Raw genomic sequence first — 23,793 nt, 5'->3', positions numbered from 1 at the left:
CTTTCAAGATGTAATTCTCTTCCTCTTCAGGTCGACTAGCGCCTTACCTGGAGTGAATTGATTCGCAATCGAATGATTTGCAACGGGACAGTTTAGTTAAGAAGCTCTATTCTGTTCTCTGAGTGTTATGCATTGACAGATAGGATAGAGAAATTTTGATAAGCTCAAATGAGCCGAAAATCCCTTACCTTAAACCATAAAACAGTTGAAAAGTTTCGTTCCAAGGAACATCATAATAACACACTTCACCACTGTGATCACTCTGATCAACTGATTCTGTATTCCTCCATCGTGCACACGAATCCATCCGATACGAATGTTGTCTTGGTTTTCGCCTGTTTCACACATATTTTATGACCCGATGTTATGCTGACAACACGTGAGATAGATACTAAACTTTTATCCCGCACCGAACCCAATCCGTGCGTCATGGTGCATCAATGGAATTTTCAATTTTCGTCCCTACCCCGTACCCACTGAACATCGAAACATCTGGGCCATTATTTGCGTGAAGCGCACTGTTTCCCCGGGAATTGGTTTGATCTCACGCAATTCTTCAGCGGAAAGGCACAAAGAAGGTCAAGTGGATCGGTCATTACGCAAGGCGGTATAAAACTGCCATCGTCATAAACACCGTATTTATAGCGCAAAAGTTCACTCGCCAGTTATCGCGCCATCATTGGCTTGATGTTTCTTTCGCGGGACACCCTAGACGCTGCCCTAGCTACTAGGGGTCGCTGGATCGACTGTGTGCGGTTGCCCGGTGTCCGCCTGCACGACCAATCGTAAATATATTGATTACATTTGATGGACAACGATCGACCCTCTTGTGTGCGTGCGTAATGAGACTTCAGCCGCTTCCTGGTCTACAGATTACCGATCGTAACGCAGAAGCAAACTTTGGTTGCGGGCACACTGCTCCCCACACGTACGCTTCAGCAGGGAGTTTGGTTTTTTACAACTTTCAATAGTAATTTGGCCATCGTTATCGCCCACCCCACATTCCTATGATCTCGCGATAGGGACAAGTGCACAGCAAACATTTCCTTGCGAATCCCTATCGCGCAAGTGGTCCAATAATGGTGCGCAATGTGGTGCTGTTTCCGGTACGGTTTGGGGTTTCAGTTTCTGGTCAGCCAGTATGCTTTGCTTGAGTTGGCCGACATTTGGCAGAGTATCAAATGAATTTTTGGATTTTCCCATGCCCTCTGCCAAAAGAAGCGAACGAAAAACACCATCGATTCGAACCATCCAGACCTCATTTGCATTCGTAATGAGTGCTTTAGGAACTGTAAGGGCTGCTTTCGTTCAAAACCTTCAAACGAGCTCAGCTGACCTGGAAATGTACGATTACAGCTTAATGTGCGCGTAGTTAGCATCATACTAACTCACAGCAAACTGGTTCAAAGATTAGGCTCAGTTCAAACTTTAGTCGCGCATTTCAATGTATGAAACTCAGTGCACTAATTTATGTCTCTATTTAGTATTTTGTAGCCAATTTTGAACATCATTTGGAGAATCATCGAACGCCGCTCAATTGGTACGTTGAACGAAACGCATCGATTACGAGCAGCGAATGGGGATTTGATAGCAAGGCAGTAAAAAAAGCCCACACAGACCACAAAAGTGATGTATAATCCGATCATCAATTTCAACATGGCGGTTATCTTCCAGTCATCGGCCATCGGAAAAGACTCGCGGCCATGCGAAAGGAATGAGATAAAGGCACCCAATTCGAATGTCTCGCAGTTCTAGTTATTTACGTCTCGGGGGTTTGTTTGTCTGCCGTCCATCACAGCAAACAGCAAATCAGTATCAAACGTTCACCCATTTGATCGATAATAAACAGCGCTAAAAGAGCCAACTCACCACATTATATCAAAACCAAAGCCGCCTTTTACGGCACAGTTCGGTGCGTTTTAGCGGAAATGAAATCGTTTTCCCTACTCCATCCACAGCTCGGCCGTCGGTGAGTGGATCGATTTATTGTGCACTCTTCTCACACGCCCGCACCACCCCTCCCCCCCTCCCACTCCCTCGGATGCATCGATTAAACCACAAAGCTTGGGGTGGGACCTTTTAGTCTGCTGGCGCGGGCAAGAGATGCAATGGATATTAATGCTTATTTTTGTAGGCCACTCATAATCGGATCCAATAGCGATTGTGCATTTGTTTCGCGGAACTTTGGCCCGGCCAGGATTTATGAGCATTTCAACGAGCACCGATGAATGATTGGCATTCGGAGGGATATTAATTGATGCCATTTGCCGGGGCCACTGGCTCGGTGGGCCAGTTAATGAGTCTCTCGGGCGATCTGGGCTTTCGGGGTTTTATGCTCAATTTATTACACGCATTGTGTTGGTTTCTGCTCTGTACCACGCCGGGCGGAAGTGTTTATGAAAAGCGTTTTTCCGCTTCCCGTAAACCTTTGTGTAAGCTCCGCCAGGCAAATGGATTCAATTAGGAAAGTGTGGGTTGATGAGGTCAGTATGCAATACAGTTCGTTGAATCCTTCGCTGAATGTTTTTGAGGCTTCAAGTTTGTTTTGTTAACAAAATAGATTTCCATGTTATGCCCTTAATCTAATAGGTTAACGATTTTGTTAATGCTATTCAAGAATCTCTATAATGCTTAGCCTGATGCATCAGCAAAATACTAAAGCATTGATCCTTCTTTGCTGCCCCAAATGGTTACTTCCTAGAGCCTCTTTTGTGAGGATAAACCTGGCCTTCAACGAATAAATCTCCTCTCATTAAAATGAAAGCCGCCTTTCTTATCTGACCCAAAATAGACAGAAATAAAGCACACGGAAGAATACCGCTATGCAGCAAAGCTTCAGCTCGGCTTTGTATGTTGCAGGAGATGCCACACCACCGTTTACCATTCATGTGAAGCGTTTGGTATCATATTGTGTTCATGGCGTTCCATTTCTGGTTTGTGCAAACAAATGTTCAATAATGACACCGCACAAAGCTGTGAGTGCGCGCTCACTGTCGCTTGTGCTGCAGGTACGTGCAAGTGCAACTGAACTCTGCCGTTCGACGTGTAGTGTGTGGCCGATGGTGCCATCTGGCGGTGGGAAGCGTGAACCACCGTGACAGCACTACACTACTAAAAACCTCATGTTAGTGTTTCCCGTGGGAGCGAAATGGCGTGTTTGAGAGGACATTTTAATGGATCATTGTGCTCGGGAGTTTTTGTTTGTCCAGTCATCGGTACGCATCCCTTAAATTCGGTAGACAGGAGAAGACCAAGAGAGGGGAGGGGATGGGGGGGGGGTGTCTGTTTCGCTTCTTATGCACTCCTATCACACACCCCTAAAACCCGGTGGATATATGTGTGCTGAGGCCAGCTGGTTCGCTGTGGTTTGCATTTGGGGTTTTCTGTTGAAGGTCGTAAATTTTGCAGATTATAAATTCGCACACAAGCGCAGCTAATGACAGCACTGCCACCACCACCACCACCACCACCACCACCACCCAACCCCCTTTTTGTACGACCGTGTGCAGGAGTAGGAGTTCCATTTCGATCGGTCATTTGCAAAGAACGATCCCGAGTTTGATGTCCACGGTGACAAAGAAAAAAGCGTAATTAACTATGCGAACCGGCAGTGGTAGGCACACCGCCGGTGGACGTTTCGGTTGAAGGGAAGGATATTGGAGTAGCATAAACAACAACGAAAAAAAAAAGAGCGCAGTGTTGCTCACTGCAATTGGGTTTGGAATCACCGTGTTTTTTCTTCTTAATTTATGGATACACGCAAACACCCAGGCACCCAGAAGCGTGTATCGGAATGCACCCAGCACTGGCTCGGTCCGCCATCAACTGGTTTATCGATCCGGTGCGGCTTCGGGGTGCGTGCGGGTGAGAGTAATGGCCACCGAAATGTCCGGAAACGTTGCCCGACGAGATGTGCGGCCGGTTTATGAAGAGTTTCGACAAGTTTCATCAACTACACTGTGGTTTTGGGTAGTGCCAGTGGTCTATAAATATTTTTATATTGTTCATTAAAACAAACTGCAAACACGCAAACTCTGCATTGAGCTATAAATTGTTGGAACTTTTTTTTTTAAAGGGTGGCATTATATCACAAATAATGCTCAAAGCTGTATTTCGTACAAATATTAGTGCGCATTCTCTTTGCTGCGTAGGTTGCTCTAAAGCTGTTTGGAATTCAAAACCGAGCTTCAAACCCGTGAGGGATGGGTCTAGGGTGTAACTGACATTTAATCTACGCGGCAACTATATGATTCGCACATAATTAAATTAAATCTAATCAATTACCGAAAAAGCAAACTACTTGCGAATTTTGGCTGCCAACGTCCATCATTTGCAAACCCACAAGGCGCATGCTAATGAAGGCGTTATCGTTCATTATTTAATAAGCAAACGTTCACCAGGCACCACATTCCGAGTATTCGTGCGGCTGTCGTTCGACGTTTCGTGAGCTTCATGGACAGCAGCGTCACTGTGTGCTGTTGGTGATATGTGTTTGAGCCTCCCGAGTTGATACCACCAACGTAAATTTTAGAAAATTCACATCGGACGGTGCTGAAGATCACGGCGAAAACGGGTAAGGGACTAGGAGCCGGGTAAATTATACGAGAGAGCTTATTAAAATCATTAGAGCGGAACGGCAAGGGCTAAAATATTTTACCTCCAAATCGTCAACCCGACCGTGCACCATTTCGTACGGGTTGTACGGTATGTATAAAAAGCATTCGAATTGGACTGGTTTTGTGTTTTTCTGTACCGTTGTGGGTTTGTTGATGCCCGGGTAGCTTGGAGCGTCTAATTGTTGCCCGAATTTTTAACATCCTGAAAGTAAAATCAACAGTCTGATAAAAGAGGAAAAAATGGCAGTACACAGTATGAAATATTCTCCTTCTCCAAGCATGCTCAGAACGAGCAGCATCGTACGAAGCTCTACAACAATTTTCCAGTGGCTGGTGGCAGGTCACGCATACGAGAATCTGTGCAAATCTGATTAAACCTACGTACGGTTTTCCACACCGGGTAAGCGGGTCGCGAGCTTTGGGCGCGTGCAAATGAACGAATTAAAAGATTAGAATACGTCGACGCGTGTCGAGTGTGCTTAGAATGGCTTTTTCTTTTCCCCATCTATAAGAAAAGTGTGCGGCCGCACACTTCTCGGTAAGACGAAAAGTTTACCGTAAACGCTTGTGGCAAAAGTATGCTGGCTTGGCTGCGTGGGCTCTCGCTCTCGTACTAAGCTACCGTGTGGCAAAAAGTTACGCGACTTCAATCCACACCACAGCAGCAGCAGCAGCACGTGATCACCGGTTCCGGTGGGACTTATTTCTGTACTGCACATACAATAACGCTATCTTAAGGGTTCAAGCAGTTCTTAATCCACAGCACAATTTGCCTGCAGGCTTTCCTCCCACCCTTAAGCTGTTATCATTCTGCGGGGTGGTGGAACAGTGTTTCGGTGACCGTTATCTTATGTTTGAGGGAAATAATTTCATCCACTTCTATTTAGGGGCGGTAAAACCCTTTTTTGGAAAGGATTTGTAGTCTACTGTATAGATTTGAAGGAATAATTAATTTTAGCTTCATGTACCACAAATTTCGTCGAGGGGTTGTGTTTTAAATCCTATCCCTATTTTTTCTCACTCAACCCGTATTTTTCCTATTTCATATCAGGCTCCGTGAATGCTGACGATGGTTGCGAATCTATTGAAAAATCATGTATGCTCGATCAAAATCTTTCCATCCCAAAAACGGTCAAATAAGAACGCCACAGCACTTGATGGTATACAATCTCACACACAAGCAACGGCCAAATTAAACAAACAAGCGTAATATCGATTTCGTCACTACCACTGTTCCTTAGCCCTTTGCGTTCCACCTTCCACCGAATTCGCGGTGCGCGTTTTTCTCGTTTTCAAACGTCACCTTCGGCTCCCTTCGGCAATCGTCGGCATTCGTCGCGCCACCTGTATCTGAGCATGCGTACTAATACCGGTCGTTTTGAACGTTTTGACAGCTGGCTGCGGCATCATTGATTGTCGTTGTGTTCAAAGCTTGTGTTGTGGTGCGGTCGGCTGCTAGAAATTTGTGGATTTATTCGGGTGAAAACACACAGAAATGGCACGCAAAGCGGAAGTGCAAATCCTCAACGCACCGAGCGACGTAATATCGTCGGTGAAGTTTGCGCCCAAAACGAACCAATTCCTGCTCGTCGCGTCCTGGGACACCAGCGTCCGGCTGTACGATGTTGTCAACAATACGCTGCGGCACAAGTTTTTCCACACCTCGCCCGTGCTGGACTGTGCCTTTCTGGTAAGCTCCATTTTCGCTTTCTAGTCCCGATTATCGTGATACATGCATCTAATCCGATTACCGATTTCGCCGGGTGCAGGATTCGGTAAAAACTGTCAGCGGCGGGCTGGACAACACGGTGAAGCTGTACGACCTGAACACACACATCGAGCACAACCTGGGGACGCACGATGCCGCGGTGAAGTGTGTTGAGTACGCGTCGATGGTGAACGGCATACTGACCGGCAGCTGGGACCGGACGGTGAAGCTGTGGGACGGGCGCGAGAAGGAGTGTGTCGGCACGTACGACCAGAGCGCCGGCAAGGTGTACTCGATGAGTTGCATCGAGGAGCGGCTCGTGGTGGCCACCTCCGACCGGAAGGTGCTGATCTGGGATCTGCGACACATGAGCAACTACGTCGAGCGGCGCGAATCGTCCCTCAAGTACCAGACCCGCACCGTGCGCTGCTTCCCGAACAAGGAGGGCTACGTGATGAGCTCGATCGAGGGCCGGGTGGCGCTCGAGTACTTCAATCCGAGCCCCGAGTGGCAGAAGAAAAAGTTTGCCTTCAAGTGCCATCGGTCGAAGCAGAACGAGATCGAACACATCTATCCGGTGAACGCGATTAGCTTCCACAACGTGTACCACACCTTCGCCACGGGCGGTTCCGATGGGTTCGTAAACATTTGGGATGGGTTCAACAAGAAGCGGCTGTGTCAGTTCCACATGTACGACAGTTCGATATCGAGCCTGTGCTTCAGCGAGGACGGCAGTGCGCTCGCGATCGCCTGTTCGTACATGGATGAGGCCGAAACCCCACCGGAACCGTACCCGGAGCCGACGCTGTACGTGCGCTACGTGAGCGAGCAGGAGACACGACCGAAATAGGATGGGACCTTCGAGGGGGAGAGAGGTTTTTGCGCTCTAAATGTATTGATTGTAATAAACTAAGTTTAGTTAAGTAGAATTTAAATCGATGTACGTGCTCATCCAGCTTTTCGATAGGGACGAAAGGACAGAGGAAATATAGCCCATTGACTTCCTGGAAATATAGAGCAAACCAATTTTACTTCCAAACATACGCTAAACACACTTTAATTCAATTGAATCAACTAATGCAACGATGATAGTGCAGAGAAAAGAAGAAAGTAGAACATGCGGTGACGCGGGGTGCATGGAAGCTCATATCAGCAATCCTGCATGGTGGTGCTGTATTCCGACAAATTTCGTTTGAAGTTCAATGAGGCATAGTGCGGTACGCTCGTTTCGTCCCTTTTACTGCAAATGGACTGCTTTCAATGTACTCTCTCCCGCACTAGCCATAAAACCATACGGAGCAATCGTCCTAACCACCACACTGCACTGTAATGAAACGATGGCGTTCGATTCGAACGCTCACCAAGTACGAAAAATTAGCTTCAGCTTCAATCATGGTCAGTGCTTCTCAGCTCCCGGGGAGGTGGATGAGAACAGATGAAAAGAAAGATTACACAACTATTTCTCCTATACGAGAGGAAACGCCCGGAGGCACCCGGTGGTGGTGGTGAGGGTTCAATTTTCCAAATAGTGTTACTGAATGTGGAACAGCCACTGTGGGACGTCTTTTGTTTTTGACCACATTCCACACGCTTCGGGGCATGCGCCCTACCCTTCATCATTGGCTGCGGGAAGATGTGTGGTTGGAAGGGTTGAAATGGTATACAGGGATGGGTGGGGCAAAGATAGAGCATATCCGGAAAGCTCTAACGAACTCCAACCCTTTTCCAAAATCTGCCCCAGAGGTCGAAACGTTGGTCGGTTCCCGGAATCTTTTTCTGCCAAGATGGTTGGTCGGTCGGTCGGTCTGTTTGACTGCCGTTACCCGAAACTTGTGGCACGTTCCAGCGCCGGAGCAAAGTTTGAACATAAAATTGTGTCCGATAAACGGAAAGACACAAGTGAAAGTCGTTGCTGGCAATGGTCATGGCGGGCATTACTGCTGATTTGTCTGATGGTTTCTTGGCTCTCTACCACCTATCGGGAACTATTACTATGATCCGGAGTCCGTGAATCTGGAGCCTTCTGTTGAGGTTCACTTGTTCTGCAGTAGTTTCCAGCAAAAACAAAAAAAAAACAACAGTTCGTGTAGAAACGTGAAACGAGCAACGGTTGATATCGTGTGCTGGCAAGATTCGCCACGGCCCGGGCCACAAACTTCGTGGAGGGGTAGCGATAGCGCACCAATCACCACCAAGTTGGTCATTTGCGACGTGAAAAAACAGTCAAAAGTAACGTTATCTTAACTCTGAAGACGCCATGCGAGGGAAAAGTTTTGCATTCTTGACCGCACGATCCAAGCAAACACGTTGCTTTCCTTGCAGTGGATCGACTTGGCGCTAGTAGGAACTGCCCGTCCGTATCACCGATAGACAGAGATTGCTTTGATCGAGTGTAAATTGAATTTGTAACCATTCGGTAGCTTAACGGAAAAGGCAATCGAGAAGCTGGTAGCACTATTAACAGTACACCGTCTAGTAGACATAGCGTTTAGAGGGGAGCTACTAATAATGTCGTCGTAGACGGATCCGGATTGTGTGCAGCAATACAGTGAGATTGAAATTTGAGAGCATATTGCTGCACAATTAAGGTCAAGGTTAACGTGGTGAAGATTTCCAGTAAAGAGAAAAATACATCCACCGTTCGCATGGTATTGGGTTACGCGGATTTTCCCAGTAACAAACGTCTCTCCACCAATTCTTCTCGAGAATTCATTGCACTCCATAACGTAGAAATGCCATTTGATGAACTCGCCATTTCACAACTCCCTGGCTCTTTTAGAGAGGGCTCTCATATTTTCGGGTGGCAGCACTAACGAATATGTTCCCGGTGTAATCCTTTTTTGAAAGGTTTTTTTTCTATTGTGTGTGTGTGTGTGTGTGCAAACGTTGAAAGAGCGCGCCTTCCAGAAAAGCAAAAAATCTAATGCACGTCCCGTAATGGAAATAAATGAAGCGATTTATGCCCTACATGGTTACCCCGAGATGGCACTAGTAAAGTCGCAGTGCTTCGTTTCCAGGTCCTTCAAAAACGGGATGTTCCACTTTGTACGATGCTGATGGTTTCGTTTTTCGGCGGCGGTGGTTTCCCGCCTTAGTTCAGTAGAAGTAGCAGCACTGTAAAACTTTCCATCTAGATCCATAACCTTTCAGAAGAAGCTTGGCCTCTCACTCCATATTCGGGAGTACGGCAGCACATCAAGGTTAATCACGTACTATAGAGCCAACGATGAAGCAGCTGAAGGGATATGATCCGGTCCGGTAGCGGTCTACGGTCTTCGAGAACACGAACACGCTGTTCAGATGAAAGATGAAAGCGAATGGTGGGGCAATATGTTCCATTTGCCCGGGAAGCGCCCCTCCAATCGCCCATGGTGCTGCAAGTACTGGAACAACAACAACAATAAAAACATCCGAGAAGCGAACGGGAACGGAAGCGAGTTTATATTACGGTCGCAAATTTGTCTATGTTTCGAAGGTTCTAGCCTCTTCTGCTGTGGCTGTGCGAAAATGTCATTACTTTTCTCGATTGCCAGCAAGCAATCTTCGTTGATGACGACAATCGTTACTCGTCGGATGTTTACGAACGGGCGGGGTAGGATTTTTGGAGAAAGGTCTCGAGCACCACACTTTCGCCACAGAGCAACGCAACGGACGCTCTTTGGCCATGCTCCACAGCCTCCCAGAAATCCTCCCATTTGCGGGTTAGCAGTAGTTAGATCGTAAATAGTACTTCATTACATTTGGCTAGAAGTTTGCGCGATGAAGCGTGTCTCATCCTAGCTTCGTTGGGCCGCGGTTTGCATTAGCTGTGCTCTGCACTTACTTTGGATATGGCCGGTCTGGGGTCAACCGTAAGGTCCCGGACATAAGCGAACGCTACATCACCATCAAAACACTGCAATTTGCGCCCGTTGAAGAAACGAAGAAAATTACATCATTTATGAATGATACTGAGCTGTACGGAGCATCCGACAAACCGGAAGAACGATTCCAACGGAACAGAAATTTCGGTGAAGAAAGTTTACCTGTTTCGTGTCAACGGTTGTCACGTTTTCTGTTTTCGTGAATCGATTTACGCCTTACAGATACGCGCTCCCGTCCTTCATTATTCTTTAATGCCGGTTCTTGGTGGACTGGCGGCATGGTTCTTCGTCTCGCTTTAATCTTCGCTTCTAGAACACTTCCGGAACACCATCATGCGCTGGGATGAGAAATGAAATTACTTCACCTTATCAGTGGGCCGGGACGGAGGCGGGCTCCGAATGACACAGGACACACAATGCAAATATTTGATAAAAAGTACACCAAGAAAAGATGCTGCCAGGGTCAAATTCCCTTCCCTTTTGCGTACTATTTACTGTGCTATTTCTTTTTTGTACAACTTTTGTTCTGGCAACGGCTTCGTTGAACGAACGTTTCCTTCCCAGCCGCGCGCGGAAACGTGTGCATATTTCGGTCGTCGTTATCAGTGAATGTAAAAGTGGAAGGGAAGCGAAATAAAAAGAAGGTAAACTTTTGCTCAGTTTTTTCTTACCTCTAACAAAGGGGGATACTCAGCAAAGGAAAGCGATCGCAGGGAACGTAAGGAAGGGAACGGGAATTACCCAACCAGGTATTACTGCACCTGAACCGGTGTAACTGTCAGCTCAGTTATGCTCGAGCCTTTCTTCCCACTTCGCCTGCAGGCCGGTGGAAAAAATAAGAAACTGGAAGAGTTTCTCGCGCATCGCATGGGATATGGGCTCAAAATTTGGGTAAAAGCACGTTTTTATCTTTTATCGTGATTTGGGCGCTGCGTTGACCTGGTATCAAACAGCCGGAAACAGAGAAGAGAGTAAGAGTGAGAGAAAGAGAGAGAGAGAGAGAGAGAGAGAGAGAGAGAGAGAGAGCGAGTTCAAGAGACCTTCCCGATTGGTCTAGTTTGTTTCTTTGGTGTCTGTTCGATTTCGGCAATATTTACTTTACGAAAGGTTCTGTCCTGTTCCAGTGAAGAAAGGAGTGTCACATTTCTATTGTTGTTTGGCACGATAAGATAGTAAATGTTTGCACTATGATGGTGTAAATTATTCAGTTCAAAGATTGTTCCTTCAGATTCGCTCCCAGCATAAGGAAAAGTTCCAAAAAGGGTTGCTCGCTACACAATCAAGTCCAATTTTCTGATTAGTATTTGAAAGAGCAACGCAGCCATCAACAAAAAATGTCCCCAATGTTCGCGCTTTCATTTTTTGGTCCTGAAAGGTTTAATCGATTGTTTGATTTCCATTTTGCGTGGGGGAGGGTTGGACAAACAACAAGCAGTAGTATGGCGCTGGGGAGGTGGCATGCTTTTATGGGACCTATTTTTTGCGAATTTCGCTAGAAATCCCTATTTTATTACCCACGCAAAAAAGGAACATCCTTTGAAATGTGCTGACCTTGCCTTGCTTTGAGTTTGCTACATCCCGGAAGGAGGTGGCAAGATTTAATATCCGGGCATGGGTTGGCTGAGTTCTGGTATTTTTTTTTTCCGCAAAGCGTAGGGCATTGGGATACTGGATAGAAAGGACACGTGGAAGTCTCTCCCTTGTTGGAACGGATTGTACAACTTCCTTTTGTTACCTCGGCGAGCACAGCAACACAGTGCAGATAGAAACCGGTATACGGCGGTCCTGTTGCTATGGTTACACCTTGGCGTATAAACACGCTGGGAAAAAGCATCAAAAATGCTCCACAAACACTACGCGAAGCTAAATTTGGAAGGATTTGTGGAAACGAATCCCGATCGAGGGGGTCGTTAAAGTGGGATTTAGAGGGGAATAATAAAAAGTATATTTACACAAAAAAAGGAGTAAAGAAAAGAACTCAATCCTTCAGGGACGGTCCTTCTTTATGGGAAATAGAAATGTTGGCATGGTTTTTAAATAATCAGCGTGAAACGTGCTTAAATTTTATCGCTTTATTTGGTTTGCGGGGACACAAAAATAGGTAAACAAGGAAACAGACGCAGAAAAAAAATCGTAATCCGAACGGTATGCAAAACAACAAAATCCTTTGCTGCACCACTTTACGGCTACCGTAAAACCGGATAATGCAGTAATTTTGTTGCCTCAAGACTTGCTCCCATGCTGTCTGGTATCTTGCATCGTTAACAATTAAAATTATACTTTGCATTGCGCTTATCAAGCATCGGCTTAGCTCCTAATTGATTGTGTACTGTGCGCCTTAGCGTGATTAAGCATGTTCCTCCCAATAACGCTCGCCATGATGACGCTTTGGTGCTGAATGTTAAATTCGTAAGCTTATTTCGCTCATGAAATGTACAAACACGAAAACCATGCGCATGATATCTCTTCTGTGTGATGGTGTGGTAGTGATATTAGTGATTGTTGGTTTTACGTCAATGTTAGAGCTTTTGATCCTTTAGAGTCGCTTTTCTGACTTTAGTAAAGCTGTTCTTTTTAGACACCAACTCTAAATTAACCAGAAATGTGGCTTCTTCTTAATCAAGATTAGTTTTCAGCAGTTTTAGACAATTCAGGCTCTTTATGTATCGCTCAATCACGACAAACAAGTCACACAACATTTGTCAATAATTCACCATTTGTCAAATTTTATGATTAAAAATTGAACACCTTCTTACAGGTGTGCATTATAAAGACATTATAAGAACATTTTTAAAATATTTTAATATCCTATTCGGAACATAATAGTTATACCAAGAGTATTTTACATAGGACAGGAGGAGAGGACAATTAAGTTATAAATTCAATTTAGAGTGAATAAAAAAAGCAACCGAAAACTCCTTAACGTGTATTTCTAGCGTAAGCGCATGCCTAAAAACGCCCAAAAGTAGGCAAAATAAAATATTGATAAATGATTCTCATTAAGGCTACTGAACTGTCTATCTACAATTAGTAACCCTTCTGAGAATGACCATACCCGGAAACTCAAAATTTGCTCAATGCATAAGGGCGAGGCAAATCGTGTTGGCATGAACAAAAAATTTGATTAATACCCTAATTATGTTAAGAGTAGGCGATCTTAGATATGTACTGCCATGACATTTGATTGATAAATTATTAGCAAATTAAAATAAATAAATTATTTTGTTGAGCTTAACTCAGTTTTTAACTTTCAAATATGAAGCTAGTTTTTAACAAGATATGCTATGAATTCAATGACAGGTTTAACCAATACTAAACATACGATTTACGACCAACTCTATAATAATAAAATTTAATTTAATATTATCATCATAACATCATAAAAAAAATTCCACATAAAAGTTTGATAATCAAAACGAGTAAAGAAAACCTAACTGTTAAATCCGAAAAAATAACATGTTCAATCGCTGTCTTTTGAGATATATTTAACATTCATAAATGTTGCTATAAAATGCACAACAACATTCATGGTCAACTTAGCTTCAACATTAGATACTATAATATTACAAACATATTACTGTGTAAGCTTGAAAGACATTGATAAATTTTCCTCTTGGTGATGAAATGTAGCTTCCATAAATATGTCGTAAGTTAAGGAATTTTGAATTGTAGGCAGCTATGATAAAATAATATTGTTTCCTGTGTACACTTTTGGTAGTCTCCTCTTAATTTAGTACTGAGTATCGAATAAGCATTTCAAAATAATATTTTTCTTGGTTGATTACATTGAACAATTCGTTTTACAAAGAAAAAATATTGTTTTAAAAATAGATTTATGTTTATATTATATTGCTTTATTTAATTAAATTTTCCCAGTCCCATGTTTCATTGCCATTTCTTTAAAAAAATAATGGATTCTTAAGTGATGCATAACAAAGTGAGGATGCAAATCGTTCGGATTAAAAGATTCGAACTATCTAATGTGCACTGGAACATATTTAATACGGAGTGTTGGGTTAGTATAAATTAAACTAAATTATATGTTCATGTAAGGTGACACAACTATATTTTTTTCATTAAATATTTATATCACGTATTCACTAAAGTCATGTAACTAACACATACGAGAAAATAAACCTTATTACGAATTCATCATTATAATGCAGAAAGAAATATATGTCTAAATAATAAAGAAGGAAATAAAATGAACCAAAAAGCAAAACTCCTTGGTTTTGCTTTTAAATTAGTAACCATGTTTTGGTTACTGTATGCCAGAAGTAACTGAAAAGAAACGAAAAGCTGGACTTATTTCATCCGAATTATACAGCTTTGGTGCAAAGCAAACTTAAATTATGTTTATTCAAAACTAAATTCAAAGCTCCTTTTCTTTCACCGCACGATGATACCACTATCATGCATTTTTGATTTTTTACCAACCGCAACTTTTCATTGCAACGCTGGCGAAAGAAAGCTGGTTCGTCATAAAATTGCTATCAGCTCACGTGTCTCTTCGCGCTGCCTATAATTTTCTGCCGCACTGCCGTCCCTAGAGAACCGGCTTAACGAACGCCATTGCCGAAAAGATTTTTCTACCGTAAAGCGCGCCTCGTATGCTTGTTTAATTCTGCATCATGGAAAGGAAAATAAATTTTTCAGCTTCGGCCCGCCCCAATGAGGTTTTATTGTGCCTTTTGCTAGTCTCGGCATACTCGCCGGCCGCGCGCTTAGTTGATAATGATGGCAACGGATTTTGGGAGGCCGAAACGAGACCTGAGAGAGTCACAAATTTGCGCACTTTCAACTTACCAGAAAATGGATGCAAAAAAAAACCTTAAGCTTCGCTGTGCTTTACAGCAAAACGGACTGGGACGTGTTGCTTGATGGAAAGGAATAAAAGAGATTCGAGTCGCGACGCCGATCCGCAAAATCCTTCCCAAAGAGGTACTACCTAGTAGCGGATGGGAATGTTCTGACTCGTTGGTTCGGGATGGGAATTTATTTGCATTTATTTTAAAGCATTCGGAGCTGTTTCGGAGCTTCAGAGAAGCAGCAGGCAGAGCCAAACTGCGTCTCCTGACAGGCGAGACGAGCATAAATCTTGATCAACGAGAAGAACCAGCAAAATCCTTTCGAAAACTCCACTCGAAGGACAAGATAATACCCCGCAATCAGCAACAGCCACACCAGCAGCCGCAACAGCACCAGTTGAAGCGAAGACGTGCACTCTCCCACTGCCAGGTGATTAATAATGTTGACGCAGCAATAGGAAATAATTTTGTGTGGTATCAATTCGTCGTTTTGGACTATATTACGCGCTTGGGAAAAGGGAGGATGACTTCTTTCTTGTTGAGAGGGTGTTGGCGCTCCCTAAACCCCACGCTGTCAGCGCGGCTCCTCACGTTTCTGCGGGCGGCGTCAATTTGGCGAAGATCTTTATTAATTTTGCAACGGTTTCATATCCTTCCCGGAACGCAATCATAAAGTCATCATGAGCGAGAATGTCAACTTATGAAACGGAGAGCGGCACATAAAGTAGCGACAATTGCGTGCGTTCGTGGAACTGTTGCGAAGAGCTGTCATCAATGTTTGATTCAAACGCCCCGTGGCGCCGATGTCACTCAGACGCACGACGAAATGGGTACAGGTGTCGTAAAAAATAACCATCTTTATTTCCGAACGCATATTCTCGTTAAAAGTCAACATGAAATCAAAGAAACGACAGCGCCCCATACACGCTTGATCGCTTATTTACACTTAAGCTCGAACTATATACAAATACTGATACGGAAGTACTGGTAGCGGGGATCGGATGTGGATGGGAGGGAGGGGGCAAGGGAGGGGAGGGGGATATCTATTCCATATCTGGCCGTCTCGGTTTCGTCCTTGGCGGACAACGGTGATGATGTCAACAACGGTGCGATATTCCTCAAACCATCCTCAAACAACGGTACGCCGACCGATCATGCTAGTCACGGCGCCCAGGACAAGGGCACCGATAAATCCAGCGAAGGAGGCCGCGCTTGTCGCCGCCCCGCTCGCACCAAGTATGCCGGCCGCGGCCAGTCTGCTCGACGCCGGTGTAGTTCCCTCGTACTGATAAACCAACCCATTGTCGGCGAACGGTTCACCGGAAGCACCCGAGTACAGGAACTTACCGTCACTGTTGAACAGGTTGTCCGGGGTGTAGACGTAGCTGAGGGCGCCCGTTTTCGCGCGCAGTATGCGGAAGTTCACCTCGAGCGGGTTGAGACGGCCGGCGACAAAGTTGTGCAGGCGGTTCACCACCACGTACAGGTAGCCCTCATGGTCGATGCCCATGCTGTCCACCCACTGGATGTAGGTCGCATCCTTCGCAATGATCTGCTGGTTCTTCTCCGTGAACGGCTTGTAGCTGTCCCACTTAGCGACGGCATGCTCGCCGAGCAGACCGTAGTACAGCACGCCCTGGTTGTCCATAAACATGCCATCCGTTTGCGACTGCTTGCGACCGTAGTCGACGACCGCCTCGAGAATGTCGCGAGGGGTCGCCCGAGCATTGAACTCTGGGTCGCGCAGTAGCGACGCGGGCAGCGAGTAGATGTGATAGCTGGACAGTGGGCTGTAGTAGACGTTACGCTCGTAGTTCTGACTGTTGACAAGCGTATCCGGCACCGGCTGGTCGGGCGATAGGTTTGGATTGTAGTACGGGCCCAGCGCGATACTGTCGATGTGGATCGAAAAGTTCAGCTCCGTACCGTTGACGGCAAATCGGACCGCGTTGCGGGCGGCGCGCATTGAGTTGTTTTCCCGCACCTTCCACGATCGGGTGAGGCGGCGCGAAAACACCACAATGCCCGGATCAGCACCACTGTTGTCGGTGATGTACGCAAACCCACCGAATGCATCATCGACAACGATCTTGTTGAGGTAGTTGTTGCCCGCCGGAACGACCGACTCCGGGAACTGGTAGCGCAGCATGACGGTACCATTCCGCTTGAGATCCAGCAGGATGATCTTCGGAGGACAAACGACATGATCTTTACCTGTGACGGGAGAGATGAAAACAATTTATAAGAGATCTTGTTTTAGTTCGATATCGATCCGGTAGAAATTCACTCACCACGCGTCAACGTTTCGGTGCGTCCCGAATCGACGACCCACATGATGCCGTGCTTGTCCACGGCAACACCCTGAACGAACTGTAACGCCGAACAGTTGCCCCGCTCGTTCATCTCCCACGATGGGAAGGGTACGATCTCTGGATCGGTGCGGCCATTGTTTTCTGGTCGCACCACGTACCCGAGAGTGGCCGGCACGCCCGGCAGCATTCGGGGAATGGTCAGATACAGTCGGTTCGCAAACGGCTTACAGTCGGAGATGATCACATTTTTCGGGATGTAGTGTCCACTGTACAGGGCCTGCGCACGCTCATCCTCATTGGTGAAGGCAAAATCGAGCACGTTCCATTCGTACACCACCCGGAACTGCTTTTCGCCGGGCGCGATCGGTACGGACGGTGTCGGTGGACTCAGGCTGTCGAGGGGCGGCGAGCCGTCGTCGCTGCCTTGCTGCGCCAGTGCACATGAGACCACAAGGGCGAACGCAATCAGCTTGCGTCCCAGTGCCATGGTCACGTGGGGTTACGCCCGAAACGGTCAACGTTTTAAATCAATTAATTTGATGTCTCGCCGTAAATGATCGTAACGCTTCACTTTCAACGAGCCTGATGTGTAGGTGAAGTTATGTGTCACAGTGTTTCAGGCACCTTTAAAACAGACAGAGATGATATTGGTGACCTGGTTCTTCTTGCTACGAGCACCGGCCGGACACTGCTGTTGATTCGGAGCTAAAGTCGAACACGGAGCTAGCCGCCCATAATACAGACATACACAAATAGTCACACCTACACACACATACACAGCGTTACACACGAAAACGTACCGCAACTCGGCAAGCGCCAATTATCACTTCACTTGGATCGTGTTTTGATCTAAAACGAAAGACGCAATGAGCGGTGGTGCTGTCGATATCACGAGTTGCTGCTCTGCTCTGTGGGTGGGAATGGCCCGGGAGGGGCAAACGCAAACTTTAGGACAAGTGCTAGAGAAGCAGAAAAGAAGGTGTTAATTTAATTTGCAATAATTACGCGATCGTTTCACGAGCCTGCGATGACTTTCCGGGGCTCTGCGAGTGTGTAAAGAGGCATCACCACCACCACCGGAGTATGTGTTCCTTGGAACCACTTTTTCTCGCGCTTTTTGCCGCCATCGCAGCTCAGTAGTCATATGCGGCGCCCGAATCGTCGCCAGCAGTCCATCAGCTGAGCGGAAGGTGCTGCAGTACGATTGGAGGTCATCCTAATGTAAATTGCAAGCGACCTTTACGCTTGTGCGCGACGGCTGGAAGGCAGTGCGGAACGGAGTGATAAACTTTCCCGCACGTGAAGACCGTGTCAGGCGAAAGAGTGCCAGGGGGAAAGTTTTTCCCCGCAATGAAGGTAGATTCTTGAAAAATTAATTAATATGCTACCAGGCTGCATACCACCGGTTCCGACACACCGATGAACTCACGTGCACCCATGGGTATTCCCGCAAGGATGAAGGACTATGATTGGATAGGCTTCTCTTATGCCCCCCGATGCTCTCTCTCTCTCCGTTCATCGATGTGGTACGCTTTTAAAACAATTTCCCTCGGTCGGGCGGGAGCACGGAACAGCGGACTTCCGGCGGGCTGTAATTCATTCTATTTTATTACTTCCGCAACGATGGGAAGTAGTGGACGTGCAACGGGAACGATCGCTACGTTCGCTTCCGGTCGCGTGTTTCGGTATATCAGTTCCCGAGTGGAAAAGTTTCGCGCTCGCTCGCCCACGGGGCAAGCTTCAAAGCGTCGGGTGCATCATTGGGTTGAAGCTGTGCTGGAGGGTTTTTTTGTTGTTGTTGTGCTGTTGTTTCTGTGCGGTGTAAATAATTGCCATTTTTCATTGCAATTATGCTTAATTTTAAAGCGGGAAATGGGCGGTTTTCCTTTACCATGTACGTTGAACTAAACATTACTCATCGCCGGAGATGCACACTAGGAGGGTGTACGTAGTGGAGGGGTGTAAGCGGAGTTGAAGGATACTTTCCTTTTTTCTGACATCTATTAGTAGCTTCACTGATGCATTAAAGAGGTAACAGTTTGGTTCGAACAATCTGATCATCGACAAAGACCAAAAAGAGTCATCCGTCAACAATTTAGGTGTGAGGCGTACTTGACTCGTGGTAACAAAAGTCAAGCTAGCGCAAAAATTCCTCTCCCACCGCACAAAAACACCCCAGCTTGTCGGACGCACCTCCGGCCCTGGCGCTGATAGGATAAATTCGGTCCGCTAGTTGAATAAATTTGAATAATTAAATTATGCCATTATTTGCATTCGGTGCATACCACGTACCGTGGCCGTTTAACGGCGGTAAATCATTTAGTAATGGTCCGGAGCGCCCCGACAATGGTCCCGGGGATCGATGCGCAGTGGCAAAAATGGTGCAAAGCGTGTGCTCTCGATGTGTGACACACAACCAGTGGAAGACTTGAATTTTCCTTTTGCTGTTTTACAGTAAACTTTTGTTATGAGCAAGGAGTTGTTTGTTTTCGCACTTTGCGTATTTCTATTTTTAAAATCAAAAAGATAAACACGTGGTTTGTTATCAGACGCGCGACGGTCGCTTTAATATGCGATGCACGAAGCTGCTGACAGCACCGATGAAACTGAAACGAATTTGGTGCAAAATATTTTCTTCGGCGTCTGCGTTCGATGAACAAGGGGTTTCGATTAGCACTTCGAGCAGCTGTAAGCAGCTGTAAGGTAACCCTACTTCAAACGGACGGCAAATGAACACATAATTAATCAAACTGTTTACGAGCGATCGGCAGGATCGCTTTGGACTGCGTTGGTAACTGCGGATTAATTCTTGCATTAGCACACGCTGCTGCAAATATTGAGCGGCTATGGGGGATTTTATTGTCCTTTGATTGATTGCTATTTGCTGAATCTTCCGAATGCAGCTGAATTTGACACGGTACAACATGCTGGGCAGCTTGGCTGTGGAGCATTGCAAAGCCCTGCTATAACTTTGCTCTTAAGCATGACATCAAAGTCAAGTGCATTCGGTACCATTCTACAAGCTAATAATAGCCTATTCCCCTGCTATGATAGCATTCCAATACACCACATTATTAACGCCAGCTCTTTCCCCACCTGCTGCTTACAATCTCATAAACCTGGGCCGCGCGAATCCCGGCCACCCATTACGGGGGCAATTATTTGCTTAAGCTCGATGTCAATCTTTGCCTCCCTCGTCTTGAGTTCGGTGTGCCGTGCCGAACGTCAAACGCAATCACGCTGGCCGGCTCGTGTCACGCTGGCGGTGATTTGTTTTCGCCGTGATTGCGTTGATGTTGGCGACGAAATGTACCGAAAGGAGGAGGGTCCCTTGTTATACCGTACGGCTGTGCCAGCTTACGCTTCACCGAGGCAGGAGAACCGTTTAACGAAGCAACAAACAATCATGATCGAAGATATCGTACAAGCTACCCTTTCTCGCATCCCGCTGTCCCCACGAACGAGTCCCGCCATCGTTTGCCTCAATGGGTCTGATTGATTGATCTCATCTCGTAATCATTAGGCGGCTCCTCCAACTCTTCTCCCGGGGGTTACAGAGTGAGGGGAGTGCGGGGCGCAGAGTCGCATACATTTGCGCACAATTAATTCACACGTCGATTGCAGGGTTCGGTTTTCTCACCACGAGATCGAGTTTGCGAGTGGACAATTAATTCCCCCGTGATGCTCCACCCTCTGGGGGGAGTTAATCGTGGGAAACTCGTGCTGCCTTGCGGATCGTTGCCTTCCGAATGCAAATCTAATAACGTGCGGCATAACATCTGCACACTCCAGGGTGCACGGTGACTCACAGAGGTTTCAGCAGGGTTCCGAACGCAGCCGTAGGTGATGCTAGCTTTTCTGTTTCGTATTATTAACATGTCTGGTTGATATCTCGTGCTCACAATATGGACACAAAGTTTCGTCGCTTTGCTTGCTTCCGAATGGTGAAACTCGCCTTGGCTCAATGTCACAGTGATAGCCTCTCCGTAAGGACAGGGTGTGTACCCCAGACGGTACAGGAAATGGACACACACATACACATACGCAAACAGCTGGCCAGTTCAATGGTACCACACATCGTTTGTTAAAGGCCGCAGTTGTTTAGCACCACCAGAGCACCCGCATACATCACACGCTTCATGACACTTTCGAACACCGTCAAAGTGTGCCCCAAAAGGGCCAAAGATAGTCACACAAACACTTTCCTCCGTCGGATTTCCCCTCCTCCCACCTCCAATCCTCTTTGTGTATTTTTTTTTTATTATTATCGTCCATCGTCCGTCGCTTGCGCAAGTCTTTCATGTGTATGCTCGGGCACGCACAAACAGTCACATGGTCTGTATGTGCGGGGCTATGTTTTTAATTTCTTCGCTTGAAACCATTTTCACTTGGAATTTTGAGCCCTCACCATCGACCTTCGAGCGAGGGTGTGTATTGCACGGCACGGTTCCGTCGACATTCCCTTCCGGAAGTTTGCTCGCACACACCAACACGGAGCTAATATGCACACAGCCATCTCACTTAACTCACTTCCGAACGGCCGACTGGGAGCGGATGGGGGCGGCCGTGTGGCTCACACACTCAAAATAACCTCCAATTTGATATCACACGCGCAAAACAACTACAAAGCTAAAAGCAATAATTTAGACCCACTCGTCCGGTGTCCGATGGGGCCGATCGTTATGATGGTTAACCTCGCCAATGGTAGCCAACCTGCGAAGAGGCCGGTGCGTGACACAATTTTTTAAATAACCAACTCAAAAAACACACACACTCACACCCTCGACAAATCGGTACCGGTACGGGGCCACGGGTGCTTGTTAGCGTTAGCGTGTTGCTGCAAGATCATCCGAACGACAACTGAGCGCCAACGCCGGATATCGAGGTGTAGATATACACTTCGACCGTGCTAGACGTTGCTTCCACCCGGTGGATGCTCTCACTTCTTCCTTTGAAGAATCTCGCACATGTGAGCCGTGCTCGGATTGATCGCGCATAATTGAGGGGCAAGCGTCGGCCCTTCGACTGGCTTGTCTTATTTGCACCGGTGGGAGAAGGAATGCGGATTGGAATGGGGCGGGAGATGCGAAAAAAACAACAACCCAAAAAAAGGGGGAGCGGGGTGAATTATTATGCGTCTTAATTGTTGCGTTTTTTCATTGCGGGAAAGACATTTATAACCACTTGTTGGTCCGAGATTGTTTGATAGAATCGGAAAACGAATAAAGCGAGATCTGATAGGGTTGAGTTTTACACGAAGCTGACAACACTATGGAACACTACTCGAACAGAACTCCTCAAGTGTTATTGAAATTCTTCATACCCATTACATCAGGTGGCATCTTTCTGAGACAAATTTGACCGCACGTGAGTAGGTTACTTGCTTGTGTTCGCTATAGAGCTACAGAATAGCCATTCAAAGCCACAATGTAGAGCGCGGTTGGCTGCTTGCGGTTACCTTTTTGATGTTCAGCTCTACATCACCTAGTCGATCATAATGGTCCTACATGAGCTAGTCGTACATTGTCCATCAACACCTAGAACGGGCACCAAAGTGGAAGTCTTCAAACGATTTGAGAGCTTCTTGGGGTGTATTGATAGGCACAAGGAATCGTTTGATCTGCTGATGAGAGCATTTTGTTCTGTTTGAAGCAGGTTTTTTTTTAATTTCACTTTTGCTATGCCTTCACCACTTTAATCAATCTCATTTCCAGTCATCTGTATTCCGCTGTGTCGATTGGTGTAAGGAAATCGAAATTACTTTGTTGTCAGTTAGATCGATTTTATGAACCCCTTTTTATGGCTTTATGACAACATCGCTTCTACAAAGCTTGGTACCGGTAGACTCGGTAGACTATTGACTACTACCGTCTAAGACCTCCACACTCATTAGCGCTGCGTACGTGAGTGACGTTTATCGGTAAGTGAAATATTATCTCATATATGTGAGTCCATCCAGCACTCGAATGCATCCGACGTGTGCTCAGACAGCAGGGCAAACCAACAACCCTTACTGTCTTGCCTCTGAATCACTCAGAATCGCTCCGTTCTACGTTATATAAGGCGGAAAACATTCCCACGATCATCCCGGACCCATGAGGTATACTACCTTCCCAACGACCAACGACTTGCATCGATTCGAATTATTAGCTGAGTTACCTCCACACACGCTGGATAGATTGTGGCACAGAAATAGTTTTTCATGACATGAATACTAAATCAGTGTAACTAATTGCAACTCGCACTCGCTCAGTGTGTTCGCATTAGGCGTCAACGTGAATCGACAACGCGTTGTATTGTAATTATAAACTACATTAGCTCCCAGCAAGTGACGGTATCGTCAATGTGCAGGTGACGGTGACGGGACACGATTTGTTTACAATTAGGAATAGAAAGAGGGAGAGCGAGAAAGAGGGACACAGCCGGTAGGGGCGGAGGGTTTCGGAGGTTAAGCCGCGATGACTCGCATTCAGTCGCGGAAGCTGG

The 23,793-nt window shown here is 46.2% G+C and overlaps 3 protein-coding genes across 19 annotated transcripts in view; 2 read left to right on the top strand and 1 right to left on the bottom strand.

Annotated features, from left to right (window-relative positions):
* Positions 1 to 23,793, top strand: part of LOC120959844 (hemicentin-2-like) — a 127,271-nt gene that overhangs the window by 8,475 nt on the left and 95,003 nt on the right. The window lies entirely within an intron of this gene.
* LOC120959845 (mitotic checkpoint protein BUB3) lies at positions 6,029 to 7,367 on the top strand. Its single transcript, XM_040383535.2, has 2 exons — positions 6,029 to 6,306; positions 6,386 to 7,367. The coding sequence occupies exons 1-2, from the start codon at positions 6,112 to 6,114 to the stop codon at positions 7,172 to 7,174; spliced, it is 984 nt and encodes a 327-aa protein (XP_040239469.1). The 5' UTR covers positions 6,029 to 6,111; the 3' UTR covers positions 7,175 to 7,367.
* On the bottom strand, positions 15,827 to 22,254 carry LOC120959842 (protein yellow-like). Of its 16 annotated transcripts, none has more exons than XM_040383520.2 (3): positions 21,961 to 22,254; positions 17,287 to 18,266; positions 15,827 to 17,209 (listed from the first exon to the last, which is right to left on the bottom strand). In XM_040383520.2, exons 2-3 carry the CDS (start codon positions 17,792 to 17,794, stop codon positions 16,125 to 16,127), a joined length of 1,593 nt encoding a protein of 530 aa, XP_040239454.2. In that variant the 5' UTR covers positions 17,795 to 18,266; positions 21,961 to 22,254; the 3' UTR covers positions 15,827 to 16,124. The 16 variants fall into 16 exon arrangements, with proteins under 16 accessions (XP_040239454.2, XP_040239460.2, XP_040239456.2 ...); XM_040383526.2 differs by having other exon boundaries at positions 17,287 to 18,156; XM_040383522.2 differs by having other exon boundaries at positions 22,002 to 22,254.

The sequence above is a fragment of the Anopheles coluzzii genome, chromosome 3, assembly GCF_943734685.1.
Source record: "Anopheles coluzzii chromosome 3, AcolN3, whole genome shotgun sequence".
Taxonomy (NCBI): Eukaryota; Metazoa; Arthropoda; class Insecta; order Diptera; family Culicidae; genus Anopheles; species Anopheles coluzzii.
This window is presented reverse-complemented; position numbering and strand designations above follow the sequence as displayed.

Coding starts and splice junctions, on each gene's coding strand:
- LOC120959845 (XM_040383535.2), top strand. CDS start 6,112: ATGGCACGCAAAGCGGAAGTGCAAATCCTCAACGCACCGAGCGACGTA. Junction 6,307..6,385: donor TGCTGGACTGTGCCTTTCTG/GTAAGCTCCATT, acceptor CGCCGGGTGCAG/GATTCGGTAAAAACTGTCAG.
- LOC120959842 (XM_040383520.2), bottom strand. CDS start 17,794: ATGGCACTGGGACGCAAGCTGATTGCGTTCGCCCTTGTGGTCTCATGT. Junction 17,210..17,286: donor CACCGAAACGTTGACGCGTG/GTGAGTGAATTT, acceptor CTCCCGTCACAG/GTAAAGATCATGTCGTTTGT.